This window comes from Leptodactylus fuscus, chromosome 3 (genome assembly GCF_031893055.1).
Source record: "Leptodactylus fuscus isolate aLepFus1 chromosome 3, aLepFus1.hap2, whole genome shotgun sequence".
Lineage (NCBI taxonomy): Eukaryota > Metazoa > Chordata > Amphibia > Anura > Leptodactylidae > Leptodactylus > Leptodactylus fuscus.
The window spans coordinates 24,974,938-24,994,008 of record NC_134267.1 but is presented as its reverse complement, the minus strand read 5'-3'; the positions used below and the strand labels follow the sequence as shown (position 1 = coordinate 24,994,008).

The window sequence follows — 19,071 nt, the reverse complement described above, 5'->3', positions numbered from 1 at the left end:
GTGCCATATGTGTGCTTATACGTGTCTCTGTCATACACGTATGTGACATTAGCAGTAGATTGCAGGTGGTGCCCCCTCCGTCTGGTGTCCGTCTGCTGCCACTTCAGCTTTCTTACGTCATATTTTTTACATTAGTGTCAATAGGAACGGAATTCGGCTGTGTCCATCACTCTATGGCTCTTAAAGTCCATTGCTCTCATCCTACAAGGTGACTATCAGGTAATAGTCCCCTTGCCCTGTTCCCCTGCAGTGCCCTCTTATAATGGGGTTGGTGACTTGGGAACATCAGGCGCTATGTAGTGATGTCACTTTATCGCCCCTGACTGCTTCCAAACTGCTGATTGGAGAGACAGACTGAATGGTGACACAGGGGGCAGACGGGGTTGAAGCCAGGCTACACCTACTGCCGCCCAGGATAGCACCTGAAATTCAGGACTGTCCCAATGACTCTGGGTGCTTGGAAGGTTTACTATATATAGGTGACTTATTGCAGTCCAGCCAATAGGGGCAGAACTGCTTAAAGTCTCTGCTCCTCTAGTGAGGCTTCTTCTCATACAATTTGGGGTTCAGGAGTTCTGCTCACCTTCAGTGTTTGGGACACCTCTCAGACCCCCGTCTGACTCTATGGACTATCACTAGGATATTCTATCAGTGGGGGCTCAACCTCTGCAATATAAAGGGGCTACATTGCTGTGTGCACCTTCTCACTTCTCTGTAATGCGGGTAGTTGGAGCTCCATTGGGTAGAAAAACTGTGAAGGGGATATGGTGTGAAATCGGCGCTGCAGCCATTTCAGTCTCCAAATCGGTAGGATAATTTAATGCCCCATATCCACCTGACAGGTTCCTTTTAAATATGTTTAACATAAAAATTTTGGCGTAAAAATAGATCCATTTTGTGGTGATCACGAATGGAAAATATAAAGGACTAGTACTTCTCCGTCTTGGAGAGTTCTCTGTAGTGAACACGAAACATAATTTACACAAAGAATGCCCTTAATTGGAGCACTCTTGTGGGGTCGTACGAGGTGGGCTAACCTTCACTTTCGAGAACCATCATTGAGCTTTCGGCAGATGCAGGTGGACGGGTTAACAAAAGCCAGGAAGCCATCTGTACAGTTAGATCTTTCTTTACTGATGTTGGTTTTGGACAGATAAGACTTCCACTATATAAGGAAACCTCGTACACGAGACATTCTCTACACTCTCTAACCTATTCCAGTCTTTTGCAGATAACTGGATTTAACCGTCCCAACGATATAGTTAAAAATCCTCAACACTATTCAGGTGGCTTCTCTTAGTTCCCTTCCACCCTTGGTATTTGATACCGCAGTTCACTTGTACTCTAGTTGGTGTCTTCTATGAATGAACCAATAACAATGGAGGAAGACCAAAACCTAATGGCTTCGAGGATACTAGACCTGACCCTAGAGATAATCTACCTGATCACCGGAGAGGTGAGAGTCTCACATGACATCACTCTGATCTCTAGGAAATGACTAGACAGGTGAAGGATTCTCAGACTCTCTGTAGTGATCTGTAGTGTCTCACCATACACAGGATTACACAGTAGTGAAGAAGTCGTCTGGTGAGTGTGTGACACCCCGTGTGTCAGGAGGATGGAGCAGGACCCCGAGCCCCATCACCAAGGCAAAGATCCTAGATCTTACCAGCAGGATCACTGAGCTGCTGAGCGGAGAGGTGAGCGCTGCTGGGGATGATGGGACATTATACAAGAACACCAAGGGAAGGCTCTGGTGATGACTGCATCATTGTGTTGTCAGGTTCCTATAAGGTATCAGGATGTCACTGTCTATTTCTCCATGGAAGAGTGGGAGTATTTAGAAGGACACAAGGATCGGTACAAGGAGGTCATGATGGAGGATCACCAGTGCTGCACATCACCGGGTAAGAGGAGAACTTTCTGGTTATATGCGTCATCTGCTCATCACATATAGACAACATATTCAATCACTGTGTTTATTTCCTATAGATGGATCCAGTGAGAGAAGTTCTCCAGAGAGATGTCCCAGTCCTCTATATTTCGAGGACTGGCAGGAGGAAGAGAAAAATGTTCTACTGGATCACGAGGTAGATGAAGCGGAGATTTCTGATGTATTGAAACTTCATGCTAAGCATACAATAAGCAATACAATATACTTCCACTCATCCTGTTCTGTTTCTGGTTTCATAACTAGTTGTGGTAAATGTCCATCTGTCTGCACATCCATATGGTAATTTACATTCAATGTGGATAAATGTAAAGTTCTGTAGTGTATACGTAAATCCTAGATTAACAGCACAATGCCAGTAGGCTGCTTCCAAAACATGGTAATTTCATGTATCGAAAGAGTCGGTCAATTACTGGTAGGTCCACAAACCTATTGCATCACGTGTAGGATATATGTCGTAGCGACTTTGAACTGAGAAGCAGCAAAAGTGTATAATAACGAACTGTTCAAGGGCTCTCCACACTTAAACTTTATTAAGAATTAAAAAAATAAATTAAATGACTTGTCTTGGGAGGTCAGCCGGCTTACAGACAGACTAGTCACATGACACTCTCCGAAACCACCAATTACTGCTTCTCCTGCCCTCACTGCTTCCAAACAAAAAATAAGAGTTTGGAAATTTTTGGAAGTTCCCTCGTATTTAGTCTGGAGAATAAACTTCTAAGAGCGACCACTCTCAGGATTCTAGACTCGATCTCCAGCTGTGATAAAAGGGCTTTTACGGTAGAGCGGTGACAAAGCTGAATAATCTAAGGGCTGGTGTTAATAAGCAGAGGTTGTCACTTCCCAATAGACTAAGATCCTGCCATGCAGCATTCTCTCTAATGTCTGATTCTTGCAGGAAAGCGACGATGAAATAGACAGCTCAGAGATAAAGACCGTAATCGTATCAGGTAAGAGACTGTCATGTATCTTGTCTTCCTCATGATTGATAGTCCATCACAGACCTGGACACCTGTACCATGTCATATCCCATCACACACAACTACAGGGTGGTCCAAAAGTACAGAGACCCCCATATAAGTGGTTGGGAACGCCATCCTATGTGTGGGCAGTTGCTAAGCGGAAGGGCGCAAACCTGTATGGGGTGGTGTCCAACAGAGTAGCCAGTTTGAAAGTCGCCATCTAGGTACCATGTTAGTTTTTTTGAATGGGAGACATGTATCTGACCGCTCCCCGGAAGACCAACACAATCTCTGTCCTCTCTTTCCTAGATTATGGGTAAGCTTCACGAGATTTATATAGAAGAATATTCGTTCGTTCATGGGCTTCAGCAATGATCCAGCAATAACCAGAAGAGGCCTAAAGAGGACTCAGAGTCCATAGGATCCCTCACCTCCTCCAGGCCTCCTTTACTATATTGTGGGGTCTGAGGAGACACCACAGTATTATAGTGTTTGGTGGGTGACAAAAGTTCGTGAACCTAAAGTTTTTGCAATTTTTGCGTTAAATCTAGTTGTAAACAAATCAGTTTGTTCATCCCTACACTCTACTTATCAGGCATTTAGGGCCTTGTCTAAGGATTGCTCAGTGCAAATGTACTTGACCTTGGGCACATGCACAGTGATGGCAGGATGTATGTGCTTGGCTTCACTGAAAAGGTGCACAGGAGCTGGCAGCACCTGATGTGGGTCCCAGGAGACTCTGGGTACGTATATAAGATTTAGATCTTTTTTTTTTTTTTAAATGCGGGTACACATGGCTTTACAATAGGATGATTTGTGACACTAAACCCCTGGTCCATAAGGAGCCGTGGGTCATATAGTATCCCAGATCGACCTGACAAGTTCTCTTTAAAGAGGACTTTTCATCAGATTGGGCACAGGCAGTTCCATATACTGCTGGAAAGCCGACAGTGCGCTGAATTCAGCGCACTATTGGCTTTCCCGATCTGTGCCCTGTGTAAAGCGCTATCGGTACCGTAGTGCTTTACAGTCAGAAGGGCGTTTCTGACAATCTGTTAGAAACGTCCTTCTCCACAGCAGTGCCTATTGCGCTGTACAGTGTGAGCGGGGAGGAACGCCCCCTCCCTCTGCTCACAGTGTTCGTCCATAGACGAATATTATCAGGAGGGGAGGGGGCGTTACTCCCCGCTCACACTGTACAGCGCGATAGGCGCTGCTGTGGAGAAGGACGTTCCTGGCTGACTGTCAGGAACGCCCTTCTGACTGTAAAGAGCTACAGTACCGGCACTGATAGCACTTTACCCGTGCCACAGATCGGGAAAGCCGAAAGTGTGCTGAATTCAGCGCACTGTCGGCTTTCCAGCAGTATATAGAACTGCCTGTGCCCGATCTGATGAAAGATCCTCTTTAAGTCACAATCTGAAATTGTATATGACCCCATTTTCTTTCCATGTTACTTTGTTTCCTTGTTTGATATTGACTCTATAAAGCTTCATCAATTATTCTCTTGAGGAAAATAAGAAAATGTTTTGTCTTTTTCCAGATGAAAATGGTATAATAGACTCCCATGGTCATCTCCATTTATCTCCGTATCATGAAGAAGACGATAACAATACCACAGAAACTAATCTGATCTCTCGTCGTGTCCTTCACAGTGGAGAAATATCCACTGATACCGCTGGTCACTTGGACCCTTTCTTTACTCAATCGTCCATTGGCAATCCAAGAACTGAATTCAAAACAGAGGAAATATTTGAGTACGAGAATGATTTTGAAAATACGGCTGATGTTTCTTTCGATGAGAGAATTCACAATGAGGAGAACCCATTTTCACATTCAGAAGATGAAACATGTTATAGTCAGACATTGGATTTAGTTGAACGTCGTCGGAAAGGTCAGAGAGGGGAGAAGAACATTTCGTGTCCAGAATGTGATAAATGTTTTAGTTGGAAGTCAGATCTTATGAGACATCTAAGAACTCATACCGGGGAGAAGCCGTATCCATGTTCAGAATGTGGGAAAAGTTTTAGCCGGAAGTTACGTCTTATGGAACATATGAAAAGTCACATGGGTCAGAAACCATATTCATGTGAAGAATGCGGAACCTCTTTTAGCCAGAGGTCAGGTCTTGGGAAACATCAGAGAGCCCACAGAGGGGAGAAGCCATTTTCATGTCCTGAATGTGGGAAATGTTTTAGTCTAAAATCAAATCTTGAGGAACATCTACGTACTCACACCGGGGAGAAGCCGTTTTCATGTACAGAATGTAAGAGACGTTTTAGCCATAAATCAACTCTTGTGAAGCATCTAAGACTTCACACGGGAGAGAAGCCATATTCATGTCCAGAATGCGAGCAATGTTTCTGTCATAAATCAAGTCTCGAGAAGCATCTAACAGTTCACACAGAAGAAAAGCCATATCTATGCACAGAATGTGATAAATGTTTTTTCCGTAGATCAGCTTTTTGTGACCATCTGAGAAGTCACACCGACGAGAAGAAACCATTTTCATGCCCTGAATGTGAGAAAAGTTTTAATCTGAAATCGAGTCTTACGGAACATCTAAGAACTCACACGGGAGAGAAGCCATTTCCATGTCCTGATTGTGAGAAATGTTTCAGTCTGAAATCAAATCTTGTGAAACATGTAAGAATTCACACAGGGGAGAAGCCGTTTTCCTGTTCCGAATGTGGGAAATGTTTTACGAAAAAATCGAGTCTTACAGAACATCAGAGAAGCCACACTGGAGAGAAGTCATTTTCCTGTCCAGAATGTGGGAAATGTTTTGTCCACGGATCAAGTTTAAGTAAACATCTGAGAACTCACACGGGGGAGAAACCATTTCCATGCCCTGAATGTGGGAAATGTTTTAGTCTAAAATCAAATCTCGTGAAACATTTAGTAATTCACACGGGGAAGAAGCCGTTTTCATGCTCAGAATGTGAGAAAAGTTATAGACAGAAATCAGATCTTATTAAACATCAGAGAATTCACTCAGAGGAGAAGCCATCACAAGGAGATACATAGATCTAGGTCTTCATTCTAAGACCTGCTGTCTAAGCGTATCTTCTGATATGGCCACTTTATTAGAGACACCCATCTCCTTTGGCCTTTAGGACTGCAGTATTTCATGGTAGCTCATGTAAGTGTCTTGTGAAATTTACGGTGTTTCAAAAGCCATCCCCCCCACCAGCCTAAACTCTTGTCACCTGACATGAAGGGTTCATTGCTTTGTGCTTGCACCAAATTCTGACCCTCCCATCAACTTGATGCAATAGAAGTCTAAAATTGGCTGACCAGGCAATACGTAGAGCTTCAACAGCAATGGCTATCAAACTGGTTATCTGCTGTTACAGCCCATCCAGAAATATTAGTGGGACACTCATGTTGTAATCGGCGGAAATTTACTTGGCCGCGCACAGTCTGTTCCTGATATTTGACATCCTCCTGTGTTGCCTTCATCCACAGGATTCCCTTTTGCTCACTGTTTTTCCGCGGTCATGCCATTCTCACTGAGTGGCCTACTTACAGTTGAGGCAGGCCATGTGGTTGCTATAGGGCCTATTGGATTTGGGGCCTTGCTTGAGCTGAATGACCTCGACCCCAACTTACCAGAACTAGGAACACACTGTTCAGCACTGCAGCTCTGCATACATCTATGTCTACAGGGAATTCATTGATTTCCATAGGCATCGTGTATGGGAACCTTCTGCATTAAATGTAATTTTTGTAGATTAACAACCTTTAAGGTCACATCACAAGACTTGAAAGTTCGTTCACCCACAGGAATATAACGACTTTAAGAAGAATACAAGTACAAAACTGCTTTTCCTAACCTATATATGGTCACTGTCCAGTACAACTTTTCCTAACCTTTATATGGACACTACCCAGTATCACTTGTATCTTGTATAGGGTCATTGGCCTGTACAACTTCTGTCTTGTATATGGTCACTGCCCAGTACAAGTTCTCCTATCCTATATATGGACACTGCCCAGTACCATTTCTCTTATCCTGTATACAAATACTACACAGTACCCCTTCTCTTATTCCATATAAGGTCACAGCCCAGTATCACTTCTCTTATCCTGCATATGGCCACTGCACAGTACTATTTCTCTTATCCCGCCACTGCCCTGTATCCTTCTCCCATCTTATATATGGTTACTACACAATACCACTTCTCTTATTCTGTACATGGTCACTGCACAGTACCGCTTCTCTTATCCTGTACATGGTCACTGCACAGTACCGCTTCTCTTATTCTGTACATGGTCACTGCACAGTACCGCTTCTCTTATCCTGTACATGGTCACTGCACAGTACCGCTTCTCTTATCCTGTACATGGTCACTGCACAGTACCGCTTCTCTTATCCTGTACATGGTCACTGCACAGTACCGCTTCTCTTATCCTGTACATGGTCACTGCACAGTACCGCTTCTCTTATCCTGTACATGGTCACTGCACAGTACCGCTTCTCTTATCCTGTACATGGTCACTGCACAGTACCGCTTCTCTTATCCTGTACATGGTCACTGCACAGTACCGCTTCTCTTATCCTGTACATGGTCACTGCACAGTACCGCTTCTCTTATCCTGTACATGGTCACTGCACAGTACCGCTTCTCTTATCCTGTACATGGTCACTGCACAGTACCGCTTCTCTTATCCTGTACATGGTCACTGCACAGTACCGCTTCTCTTATCCTGTACATGGTCACTGCACAGTACCGCTTCTCTTATCCTGTACATGGTCACTGCACAGTACCGCTTCTCTTATCCTGTACATGGTCACTGCACAGTACCACTTGTCTTTGGATTTTAGTGGCCTGTGAATAAACTGCACAATTTAAAATAAAAATAGAAAATAAATTATTTTTACATCTGTACCCTACCTTTTTTTTAGGGGCGGGGGGATTTGACAATTACATAGGGAAACCTCACCGGATTCCCACTGGAGCTGATCCATGGCGAACTTACTGGCGTGATATTCTGCTCCATCCTGGGGACACACGGGCTCCAATTGTTAAAGGGCAGGTGTCTCTAATAAAGCGGCCATTGGGTGTATTAACCCTTTGTATAATAAAGCAGTACAAGTAGGAGACCTCATCGTACCTGTACTATTATGATAATGTAGATACTGCAAAGACAGGAAAAAATAGATTCATTGATTCCATCAGACACTTGGGGCAATGCACATGATCATTCTAAGGAACCCCTAAGACAACACACTGTAGGATCCATCAGGTCTGACTATAGGAAGTGCATTCGATGTAGTCGTAGAATTGAGCTTTACGAGCACCGAACCTTCTCTCATCTCAGTAACCATCGGAACAGTTGTTTCGCTACTTGGAATGTAGACACGAGATAAAACGTATCCGAGTTTTGGGAAGAATTAGCTTTGCATATCCGAAGACGAGATGAATTATCAGTGCCCCAGTCCTTGTTTACAGGGTCCTACTAATGTGCCTTACATTGTGGTTTGTTCACTATAAATTCTTACGAAAATTCACATTTTTAACCTTTAAATTCCTTAAATTATTCTAATTGGTTTGTTTAACCCGAACACCCCACAGAACTGACGATGTGAATTGACGTTATTTGTGTGTGCCTGATGTATTTTCACTCTTTTTGTTTAGTTTTTTTTTCCTACCTGACTTCTAAAACCCATAACTTTGTTTTTCCCACTTATATAGCTGTAGAGGGACTTATTTTGTTGTGAGACAAGTTGTATTTTCTAATGGCACCGTTTTATGCTCCAGATGATGTATTGCAAAATTATTTGTGGGGTGAAATAAATACGCAATTACACTCTTGTCTTATGGGTTTTGTTACATTGTGCAGAAACCAAAAACATCAATTCGAGTATTCGGCTTTATAGACTGTAAAATATGCAATATTTGGTGAAACTTGTGATCACATGTTGAGAAGCCTTAAGAGAGAAGACTAAACTCCTTATTATAAAAACAATATGGAGGTGACACGGTTATATCAATGCCCAAGCAACCATAAACTGAATGCTGCTTGCATCTCTATGGGAATGGGGTAGGAAAACTCTCCCTGGGCTACGACGGATGACTAGGCCCTGCCTGGGGGTGTTGGTCAGCTGTACCCAAGCTAAACTTCGCCCCGACAACTGGCTCTCTAAACGCGAAGACCTAACAGGTGGGGAGAGAGCGGAAAGAAGCTAGGGACTGGGATGCTAAAGGTGGTCACCCCTAATGAAAGGATAGGTGCAGCTGCAAACAGAAACAACCAGGATGGGACTTGCTGGAAAACAGACAGCTGCAGCACAACCATAAACACACAACAGGAGTTTGAGGAGAGGAAGAGTGGAGTAGTGAGGAAAGGGTATCATAGGACAGGGGCAAAATAAACCTGAAACCCCAAACAAAAACTCACTAATACCAGGACAGGGCTTGAGCAGAAATGTTGAAGGTTAAACAGACTCTCACACAAGGCAACACTCACACCACTTTCAAATCAGCTCCTGAGACCGTGCAACTTCCACAAAACACTCCTCCTAAACTGGGCCAAGAATCCTGGTTGGTAACAACGAAAACCGGCAAGGACTGAAGCCAGCAGTGAGTCTTTTACAGACCCCGAAACTATTTGATTGGTTGATGACAATGTCAAACACCTGAAGCTCGCATCTACTGAGACACCAAGCCAGCTCAAGTATATACTAAGGCAGATACCCAACCCCTGATTCCACAGCTCAGTGGCAAAGCGAACGACCAGAGCGCCACAGGACACCGGCTCAAATTCCCAAACAAACACCACCACAAAATATTTTAACAACAATTTTACAAACAACTCAGGTCCTGACAGGAGGTTTATTAAAGTCTTATAGGAAAAACAGGAACACGGAAAACTTCCAGAATAACAGAAATATCAGTCAATGTCTCATTAGCTTACATCATCAGAGAAGCTCATAGGTAGATTTCTTCATCTGGATATCTTGTAGAGTTACCGCTTGGTTCATGCTTGATCATCTGGTTGATGGAACTCTGGGCTGGTCACAACATCTTGTCCAGGGTGACAGAGAGAAAGCAGGCAAACCTGCCATAGATCCCCCATGGATGACCCACGACGTGTGTCTGTCACTCATTTATGTTCATGAGAGAAGGTGCTGCCCTGCATCTTGTTGCTTTATAAGGACAACTCTAAAATGGTGTACCCTAACCGCACCCATGTACCATGAAGTCAGCAGATTAAAATGTTAACCCTATGTATGCCATGAATATTGTAATATCATAATATTTAACATAGACCTCTTTTGGTTTTTCTATCTTCATGTCTTAAAAGCCATACTTTTTAAATTTTTGTCAACGTTGTTTACGCAACAAGTTTTTTTTAATGTTCTAAACTTGTATGTCGGCTTAGCTAAGTGCTGAAGTAATCCAAATGAAAACTATTAGGCTTGGTTCACACGGGAGTATCTTGGACCAGACTTTGTGGCGGAGGCAGCCTCAGAATCCGGTCCAAAAGGTTACTAGTAGGGTTGAGCCGATCTTGACTTTTCAGGATCGATTTTGAAATCCGATTTCCGATCATTTTTAATTTGAACCCATTCTCGATCCCAATTCCGATCCCAATGCAAGTCAATGGGATTTTTTTTACTAATCGGAGATCGAATTTTAAAAGCAATCCTATTCACTATACAGCATGGAATCTAACAATTGAATGCTTTAATTGTTAGAATCCACACTGTGTAGTGTTTTTTTTTAATCACTAAGTAGCCAGAGGATTTTTTTTTAATCCTCTGGCTACTTAGACCCCCCTGGTGTCCACTTATCTGAAGAGATGGCTTGTCCGGTGCTCGGTGTTCTCGGTCTTCTTTGCCTCGCTGCCTCCGCCTCCCAGGTTAGTGTTTAAAGCGCTAGGAAGGCAGGGCTTGTAGCTTAGGAGAGTGTGGGCGGGAACAGGGAATTTCCAAAAAGCCAAATTGGATATAATTACACAGCAAACATAAAAAGGGGGTGGACAAAAGTATTGGCACTGTTTGAAAAATCATGTGATGCTTCTCTAATTTGTGTAATTAACAGCACTTGTTACTTACCTGAGGCACCTAATAGGTGGTGGCAATAACAATCACACTTGCAGGCAGTTGAAATGGATTAAAGTTGACTCAACCTCTGTCCTTTGTCCTTGTGTGTACCACATTGAGCATGGAGAAAAGAAAGAAGTCCAAAGAACTTTCTGAGGACTTGAGAAGCAAAATTGTGAGGAAGTATGAGCAATCTCAAGGCTACAAGTCCATGTCCAAAGACCTGAATGTTCCTGTGTCTACCGTGTGCAGTGTCATCAAGAAGTTTAAAGCCCATGGCACTGTGGCTAACCTCCCTAGATGTGGACGGAAAAGAAAAATTGACGAGAGATTTGAACACAAGATTGTGTGGATGGTGGATAAAGAACCTCGACTAACATCCAAACAAGTTCAAGCTGCCCTGCAGACCGAGGGTACAACAGTGTCACCCCGTACTATCCGTCGGCGTCTGAATGAAAAGGGACTGTATGGTAGGAGACCCAGGAAGACCCCACTTCTTACCCAGAGACATAAAAAAGCCAGGCTGGAGTTTGCCAAAACTTACCTGAGAAAGCCAAAGACGTTTTGGAAGAATTTTCTCTGGTCAGATGAGACAAAAGTAGGAAAAGGCCTCAACATAGAGTTTACAGTGAAAAAAAAAGAGGCCTTCAAAGAAAAGAACACGGTCCCTACAGTCAGACATGGCGGAGGGTCCCTGGTGTTTGGGGTTGCTTTGCTGCCTCTGGCACTGGACTGCTTGACCGTGTGCATGGCATTATGAAGTCTGAAGACGACCAACACATTGTGCAGCATAATGTAGGGCCCAGTGTGAGAAAGCTGGGTCTCCCTCAGAGGTCAGGGGTCTTCCAGCAGGACAATGACCCAAAACACACTTCAGGTCAGCACTAGAAAATGGTGGTGAGAGAAAGCCCTGGAGACTTGTAAAGTGGCAGCAATGAGTCCAGCCCTGAATCCCATAGAACACCTGTGGGGGAGGGGGAGAGATCTCTTGATGGCAGTTTGGAGAAGGCCCCCTTCACATCTCAGGGGGACCTGGAGCAGTTTGCCAAAGAAGAATGGTCTAAGATTCCAGCAGAGCCTTGTAAGAAACTCATTGCTGGTTACCGGAAGCGGTTGTGCGCAGTTATTGTGTCTAAAGGTTGTGCTACCAAGTATTAGGCTGAGGGCGCCAATACTTTTGTCCGGACCATTTTTGGAGTTTTGTGTAAAATGATCAATGATTTGACTTTTTTTTTTCATTCTCTTTTGTGTTTTTTCATTGCAAGCGAAATAAATTAAGATATTACCAAAGAGTTTGTGCTTGCAATCATTTTCTGGAAGACAACGAGGATTATCTGATAGAATTGCAGGGGGGCCAATACTTTTGGCCAACACTGTATGTGGATTTAATGTCCAGGACTGGACGGAGACATTTCCTCCCTGTGACGACAGGACCAGACTCCCACCATCTTGTGCCCAGTCTGACTACAAGCTCTCTGAAGTAATAAAGACCCCGCCAGGTTTATGGCTTTACAACTCTCTGACCTAAGTGCGGGGACTCCTGCAGGGGGCGCTCATACTCCATACTGAATATTTTCTCTCCATTATTCTATCACTTCTATATAACACATATGTCCAGGACTCTGACACTTAACATTGCTGGCAGTGTATACTGGAGGAATATAATGAAAGCATAAAGAACATCACTGAATAGCTGAGAGGGAAAGGACCTCTGATGATGTCATGGTCACGTGATCAGTCACAGATGTGGGCGGAGTCAGACTACAGGCTGATCTATCACAGCAGGTTTATGTAGATCTTCCCCGAATACATGAAAACATCCGATGAGCAGGTAATAGAGATGTGAGCACGAGAATACACGTCTATACTGTATACTATATACTGTATATACACATCTGTACTGTATACTATATATACACATCTGTACTGTATACTATATATCAAATCAAATCAAAAATGCTTTATTGGCACGTCCGAATAGTTATTTGGCATTGCCAAAGCTAGTAAAGTGGGCGGGGGGGGGGGGGGGCGTTGGGTTGGGTGGGTGGTGGGTATGGGGGGGGGGGTTTGGGTTATAACAGTCCATGGAGTCTCATCTTCCTCTTCGTTGGTGGCTGCTATATGGGGGGGGTTGGAGGTGGGGTGGGGCGGGGCGGTTGGTTTGGGGTATAACAGTCCGTGGAGTCTCGTGTTCCTCTTCGTTGGTGACTGCTATATGGGGGGGTGGGGTGGGGTGGGGTGGATGTTTTGGGATAAATATAACAGTCCGTGGAGTCTCATCTTCCTCTTGTTTGGTGACAGCTGGACACGTATTGGGCAGCGATCTCCACAGTGGCCTCTTCTTCTCCCAGTAGGATGTAGAGTTTCCTCTTCTCGTCTGCAGATATGAAGTCTGGGATGTGGGCAGAGAGTCTTTGGTAGTAGACGGCCCTCACAGCTGAGTATTTGGTGCAGTGTAGCAGGAAGTGGGTCTCGTCTTCTAGGGCCCCCTGGTCACAGTGCTGGCACAGTCTGTTCTCCCGTGGCTTGTACGTCTGCCTGTATCGCCCCGTCTCTATCTCTAGGTTGTGGGCGCTCAGTCTGTACCGGCTCAGGGTCTGTCTGTGCTTGGGGTGGCGTATTCTCTCCAGGTAGGTGGCCATAATGTAGTTCCTTTGTAGGGATTGGTACACGGTGAGTTTCTTGGAGTTATTTATTTCGTTTCTCCATTCTTCAATGTACCGCTCTCTGTTTGCCTCTGTGGTCGCCTTTATTTCGGCCTTGGTTATCGTCTGTTGGTGTTTTTGGTTTGGTGGTTGGCTGTTGTTTGGTTGTTGAATGTCTGGTTTGCTCAGGTGGCTTAGCCATACTTGGTGGTGGTAGGAGTCGGACTTGCTCACCTGGATGTGTGCCTGGAAAGCTAGCGCCCTCTTCTGTATGGTGAGCCATAGGGGGAGTTTGCCTAGCTCTGCCCTGCAGGCTATGTTGGTGGTGTTGCGATGGACATGGAGCAGGTATTTGCAGAACTCCAGGTGGAAATTCTCTGTTGGGCTGGAATCTCACTTTAACTGGTCTGGGTAGGTGGCTGGGCCCCAGACCTCACTGCCATAGAGAAGGATCGGGGAGATGACTGCGTCAAATATCTTCAGCCAGACCCTCACCGGTGGTTTGAGGTGGTACAGTTGTCTTCTGATGGCGTAGAAGGTTCTGCAGGCTTTTGCTTTCAGGGTTTCTATTGCTGTTTTGAAGCTTCCTGATTGGCTGAGCTCCAGCCCCAGGTAGGTGTAGCTGTTGGTTTTCTCCAGTGTGGAGCCGTTCAGTGTGAATTGTGGGGTGGTGGAGGCTTTGTTTTGGCCCTTCTTCTGAAATACCATGATTTTGGTCTTCTTCTGGTTGATGGGTAGGGCCCATGTGGTGCTGAATTTTTCCAGCACGGACAGGCTTTCTTGGAGATCTTTCTCGGTGGGGGCCAGGAGTAGGAGGTCATCGGCGTATAGCAGGAACTTCACCTCTCGATTGTTCAGGGTGAGGCCTGGGGTTGATGAGGCCTCCAGGGCTGTAGCCAGTTCATTGATATAGATGTTGAAGAGCGTTGGGCTCAGGCTACAGTACATCTATACTATAAAATATATTATATATAGACACACATCTGTACTGTACTGCATGCTATATACACATCTATCAGTACTATATACTGTATATACACTTCAGTATTGTATACTATATATACACATCTGTACTGTATACTATATACACACATATGCACTGTATACTATATACTGTATGTACACATCTAGACTGTATACACATTATATATATATATATATATATATATATATATATATATATTTATATATATATATAGTCAGGGTCTGGGGTTGCTAGATGGGGTGGCATAGACACACAAGTCCAGTTTCTTTTAGTCCAAAACAAAGAAAGAGTTTATTTAGACTCAAAAAGGTAGTGCAGCAATAAAGGAAACAATACAAAAATAAATCCCTGCCCGGCTAGGCTCTAACTAAACATAGAATAGGTTACCTCACCTAGAATAACAGAAATCCAAAAAAAAAACAGGAGAATCATTCAGGACACAGCTCCAAAAATATGACTTCTCTGTCAGCTCTCCAGCCAAACTCTGCCAAAGTGTTGCTGTTGGAGCTGGCTTCTTAAGCCTCCTTGACGAGCAGACTCTCTGCAGCTGAGTCGCTGCCGGAACATCCCCAAAGTGTGGACTGGAGGGGGATAGAATGACAGGTCCCACTACCAACCCACCTGCCATTCCTAAAAATCCAGCCCAGTACTGAACATTTACCAAAATGCTCAGCAGACGAAAGTTGTCTGCAGAGAACACTCCTGGAGTTTTCTCATCTCACCCACCTGAGTAGTCTGGGCGAGATATACACCCCCTCCATTACCTGACCAGCCATCGGCTTACTATATATATATATATATATATATATATATATATATATACACATATATATATATACACACATATATATATATATACACATATATATATACACATATATATATACACATATATATATACACAGTATATATATATATATATATATATATATATATATATACAGTATACTATATATACATACTGACATTCTTCTAGATATGATTTTCCTATCAGTTTGCCTTGTTACCTCACAGGTTTCTTAGATACAGGACTCAAAGCCAAGGTTTTCTTTTGCAGACAATGGTCATCTCCACCAATGATCCACCAAGGATGGAGAAGGCCAGAGACCTGATGGCTGCGAGGATACTAGACCTGACCCTAGAGATAATCTACCTGATCACCGGAGAGGTGAGAGTCTCACATGACATCACTCTGATCTCTAGGAAATGATGGGACAGGTGAAGGATTCTCAGACTCTCTGTAGTGACCTGTAGTGTCTCACCATACACAGGATTACACAGTAGTGAGGAAGTTGTCTGGTGAGTGTGTGACACCCCGTGTGTCAGGAGGATGGAGCAGGACCCCGAACCCCATCACCGAGCCTCCACCTCATTCACTGAGACATGAGCAGAAGATCCTAGAACTTACCAGTAGGATCGCTGAGCTGCTGAGCGGAGAGGTGAGCGCTGCTGGGGATGATGGGACATTATACAAGAACACCAAGGGAAGGCTCTGGTGATGACTGTATCATTGTGTTGTCACAGGTTCCTATAAGGTGTCAGGATGTCACTGTCTATTTCTCCATGGAGGAGTGGGAGTATTTAGAAGGACACAAGGACCTGTACAAGGAGGTCATGATGGAGGATCCTCAGCCCCTCATATCACCTGGTAAGAGGAGAAAACTGGTAGGAAGATCATAAAATGTGTTCATGATCACGATTATTATTGAATATACTCCATCATATTCTTGGGACTGGACAGTCTGATAAAATATGGACACACATTTACAAAACAATAGAATGAAAATACCAATTAAACACGCAGGTTGTATTATAGTAAACCTAGAAGACCCTGCCAGAACAATAAAGAACTATTGCAATGTACGAGCAATCACATTCTGTTATGTACAAGCCCCATTAGGAGTACAAACATTAAAGAGAATAAAATACTATAAAGTAGAAAAAACTAAACAAATAAATAGTCGTTTTCCTAATATATATATATTTTTTAAGAAAAACAATTGGTACTGAAGTGTCAAAAACATCTCAGACTATAAAACTAGATGTAACGATGCTAGTTATCAGATTTGGAGTCCAATTGGTGGGGCAAATGGTACAGTACTTAAATAGTAATAAATGAAGGATAAGTACCTCAGAAGTAGAAGAAACCGTGGTCAGACGTTAGCAGGGTTCGGTACACGGTAGGAGCAGATCAATCGTAGTCAGGCGTTAGCAAGGTTCGGTACACGGTAGGAGCAGATCAATCGTAGTCAGGCGTTAGCAAGGTTCGGTACACGGTAGGAGCAGATCAATCGTAGTCAGGCGTTAGCAAGGTTCGGTACACGGTAGGAGCAGATCAATCGTAGTCAGGCGTTAGCAAAGTTCGGTACACAAGAGCAGCAAGGCAGTGGTGAGGTTCAGGGCAACAGGAAGCAGACAGCCAGAATAATCAGGCACAGGATGGAGTGAGCTGTGAGTTCATATAGGACGGGCTAAACTGTGATTGGCCACAGAACAGGTGATCTTAATAAACCAATTACTCCAACAGAAGAGACCAGACAAGGTAAAGCACAGAACAAAACAGGTTTCCAAATAGTGCAATGGTTAAGGCCGCAGAACATAGTCAGGAAGTCATGGGTTCAAGACCCAGTGAGTTCAGTTCGTGACACTAGAACATCTGCGTTTGGTCTTCCATTCGAGGAGTCTGCATGGGGTCCCCCCCCCCCCCCCCCCCTACAGACTATAATTGGAAAAATAATATTTTTTGTCTTTTTACAGATGGAGTTGGTAGAATAGACTCTAGTGGACTTCTCCTTGTATCTCCTTATCATGAAGCAGAAGATAACAATAACACACAAGATATCTCAGTAACCCCTTATGTACCCGTAGACCTTCAGAGCGGAGATTCATCCACTAATGTACCCGTAGTCCTTCACAGTGGAGATCCATCCACTGACACCATTGGTCACGAGGAACCTTCATCCAATCAATCCCAGACTGGCAAGAGAAGAACTGGACATAGAAACGAGAGACTATCTCCATGTGTGAAGCAATTTAAAAAGAAATCTAAATTTCCTGTGCTTGAGAGAGATGAGAGGCCTTATTCATGTTCCGAATGTGGGAAATGTTTTGATAAGAAATCAAGATTTATTCTTCATCAGAGAAGCCACACGGGGGAGAAGCCATTTTCATGCCCCGAATGTGGGAAATGTTTTGGTATTAACTCAAGTCTTGTGAAACATCTAAAAATTCACACCGGTGAGAAGCCATATTCATGTTCGGAATGCTGGAAATGTTTCAGCGAAAAATCAAATCTTGTGAAACATCTAAAAATTCACACAGGAGAGAAGCCGTTTTCATGTTCGGAATGCGGGAGATGTTTTAGCCAAAAATCGAACCTTATGAAACATCTAAAAAATCACACAGGGGAGAAGCCATTTTCATGTTCGGAATGTGGGAAATGTTTTGCCTATAAGTCAAGTTTTAGTCAACACCTGAGAATTCACACTACGGAGAAGCCATTTCCATGCACGGAATGTGGGAAGCATTTTAGTGAAAAACCTTATCTAGCAAGTCATCTACGAAGTCACATGTGAGGGAAACTATTGTCATGATCAGAAGGTGCAAGACGTTTTAGACATGAAATGTCAGAGAACTCACAGAGGAGAGATGACATTTTTATGGCCTACATGTGTACAATCAAGTCTTGAGGAAATTCTAAAGAACTCAAACAGAGGCGTAGCATTTTTAATGACTAAACCCCTTGAGGACCAATTTCATATTGTTAGGTTTGGGTCCCGCAGGGTTCTCTCTCAGCGCACAGCGGCACCTGCGGGTCAATCTAACTCTTGCCCTCGGCCTTGGGTAGTGAGGTGTCTGGAGTGGAAGTCCAGCTTTTGGCTTACTGAGCATACTCAGACATTTTGGAGCCACTCAGAGGCTAAGTCCCATTTTGCCCATACTCCGCATGATCGGTGACATCATGGCCACTTCCCTGTTGGGCGCGGACTAGCCTTTATATAGTGTGAGACGATGCCCGCCTGGGGCTCACACTTTGACTAAGTACCTTAAGACAGGAGGTTAGGGCCAGGTTCCAGTTAATGGTAGGAGCAGTCTCTAGGGATCTAGGTAGGATTCCTTGGCTCTGCATGTTTACTCTGTGTGAACGGGTCCTTACAGAGTTTTTTTTTTTTGTTGTTGTTTTTTTTTTAATCTCCAAAGATAAATTGCCTCAGTAGTGTTTGAATAAGTCTGTTTTAATTCATATGCTAATTAGGCTCCGGCATGCAGCGGAAATTGTCAGCCAGATCTCCTCTCCCTGCTCTGTATACAGTACAGGCTGCAGGATGAGTCAGCAGCAGCCTGGGCTGTTGTTAGGATCAGGTCCCGCAGGTTTCTGTTTCGGCGCACAGCGCCACCTGCGGGCCAATCCAACCCTCGCCCTCGGCATCATGCAGCAGGGAGTCTGGAGTCCAAGTCCAGCTTTCGGCACG

At 44.0% G+C, this 19,071-nt stretch overlaps 1 protein-coding gene across 1 annotated transcript; it reads left to right on the top strand.

The window, feature by feature from the left end:
• The first annotated feature begins 1,112 nt into the window (after positions 1-1,112).
• Positions 1,113-18,263, top strand: LOC142197156 (uncharacterized). Its single transcript, XM_075267256.1, has 7 exons — positions 1,113-1,456; positions 1,560-1,700; positions 1,784-1,907; positions 1,993-2,090; positions 2,853-2,904; positions 4,460-5,921; positions 17,676-18,263. The coding sequence occupies exons 1-7, from the start codon at positions 1,361-1,363 to the stop codon at positions 18,172-18,174; spliced, it is 2,472 nt and encodes an 823-aa protein (XP_075123357.1). The 5' UTR covers positions 1,113-1,360; the 3' UTR covers positions 18,175-18,263.
• Positions 18,264-19,071: the final 808 nt, after the last annotated feature.

Coding starts and splice junctions, on each gene's coding strand:
- LOC142197156 (XM_075267256.1), top strand. CDS start 1,361: ATGAATGAACCAATAACAATGGAGGAAGACCAAAACCTAATGGCTTCG. Junction 2,091..2,852: donor ATGTTCTACTGGATCACGAG/GTAGATGAAGCG, acceptor TGATTCTTGCAG/GAAAGCGACGATGAAATAGA. Junction 2,905..4,459: donor AAAGACCGTAATCGTATCAG/GTAAGAGACTGT, acceptor GTCTTTTTCCAG/ATGAAAATGGTATAATAGAC.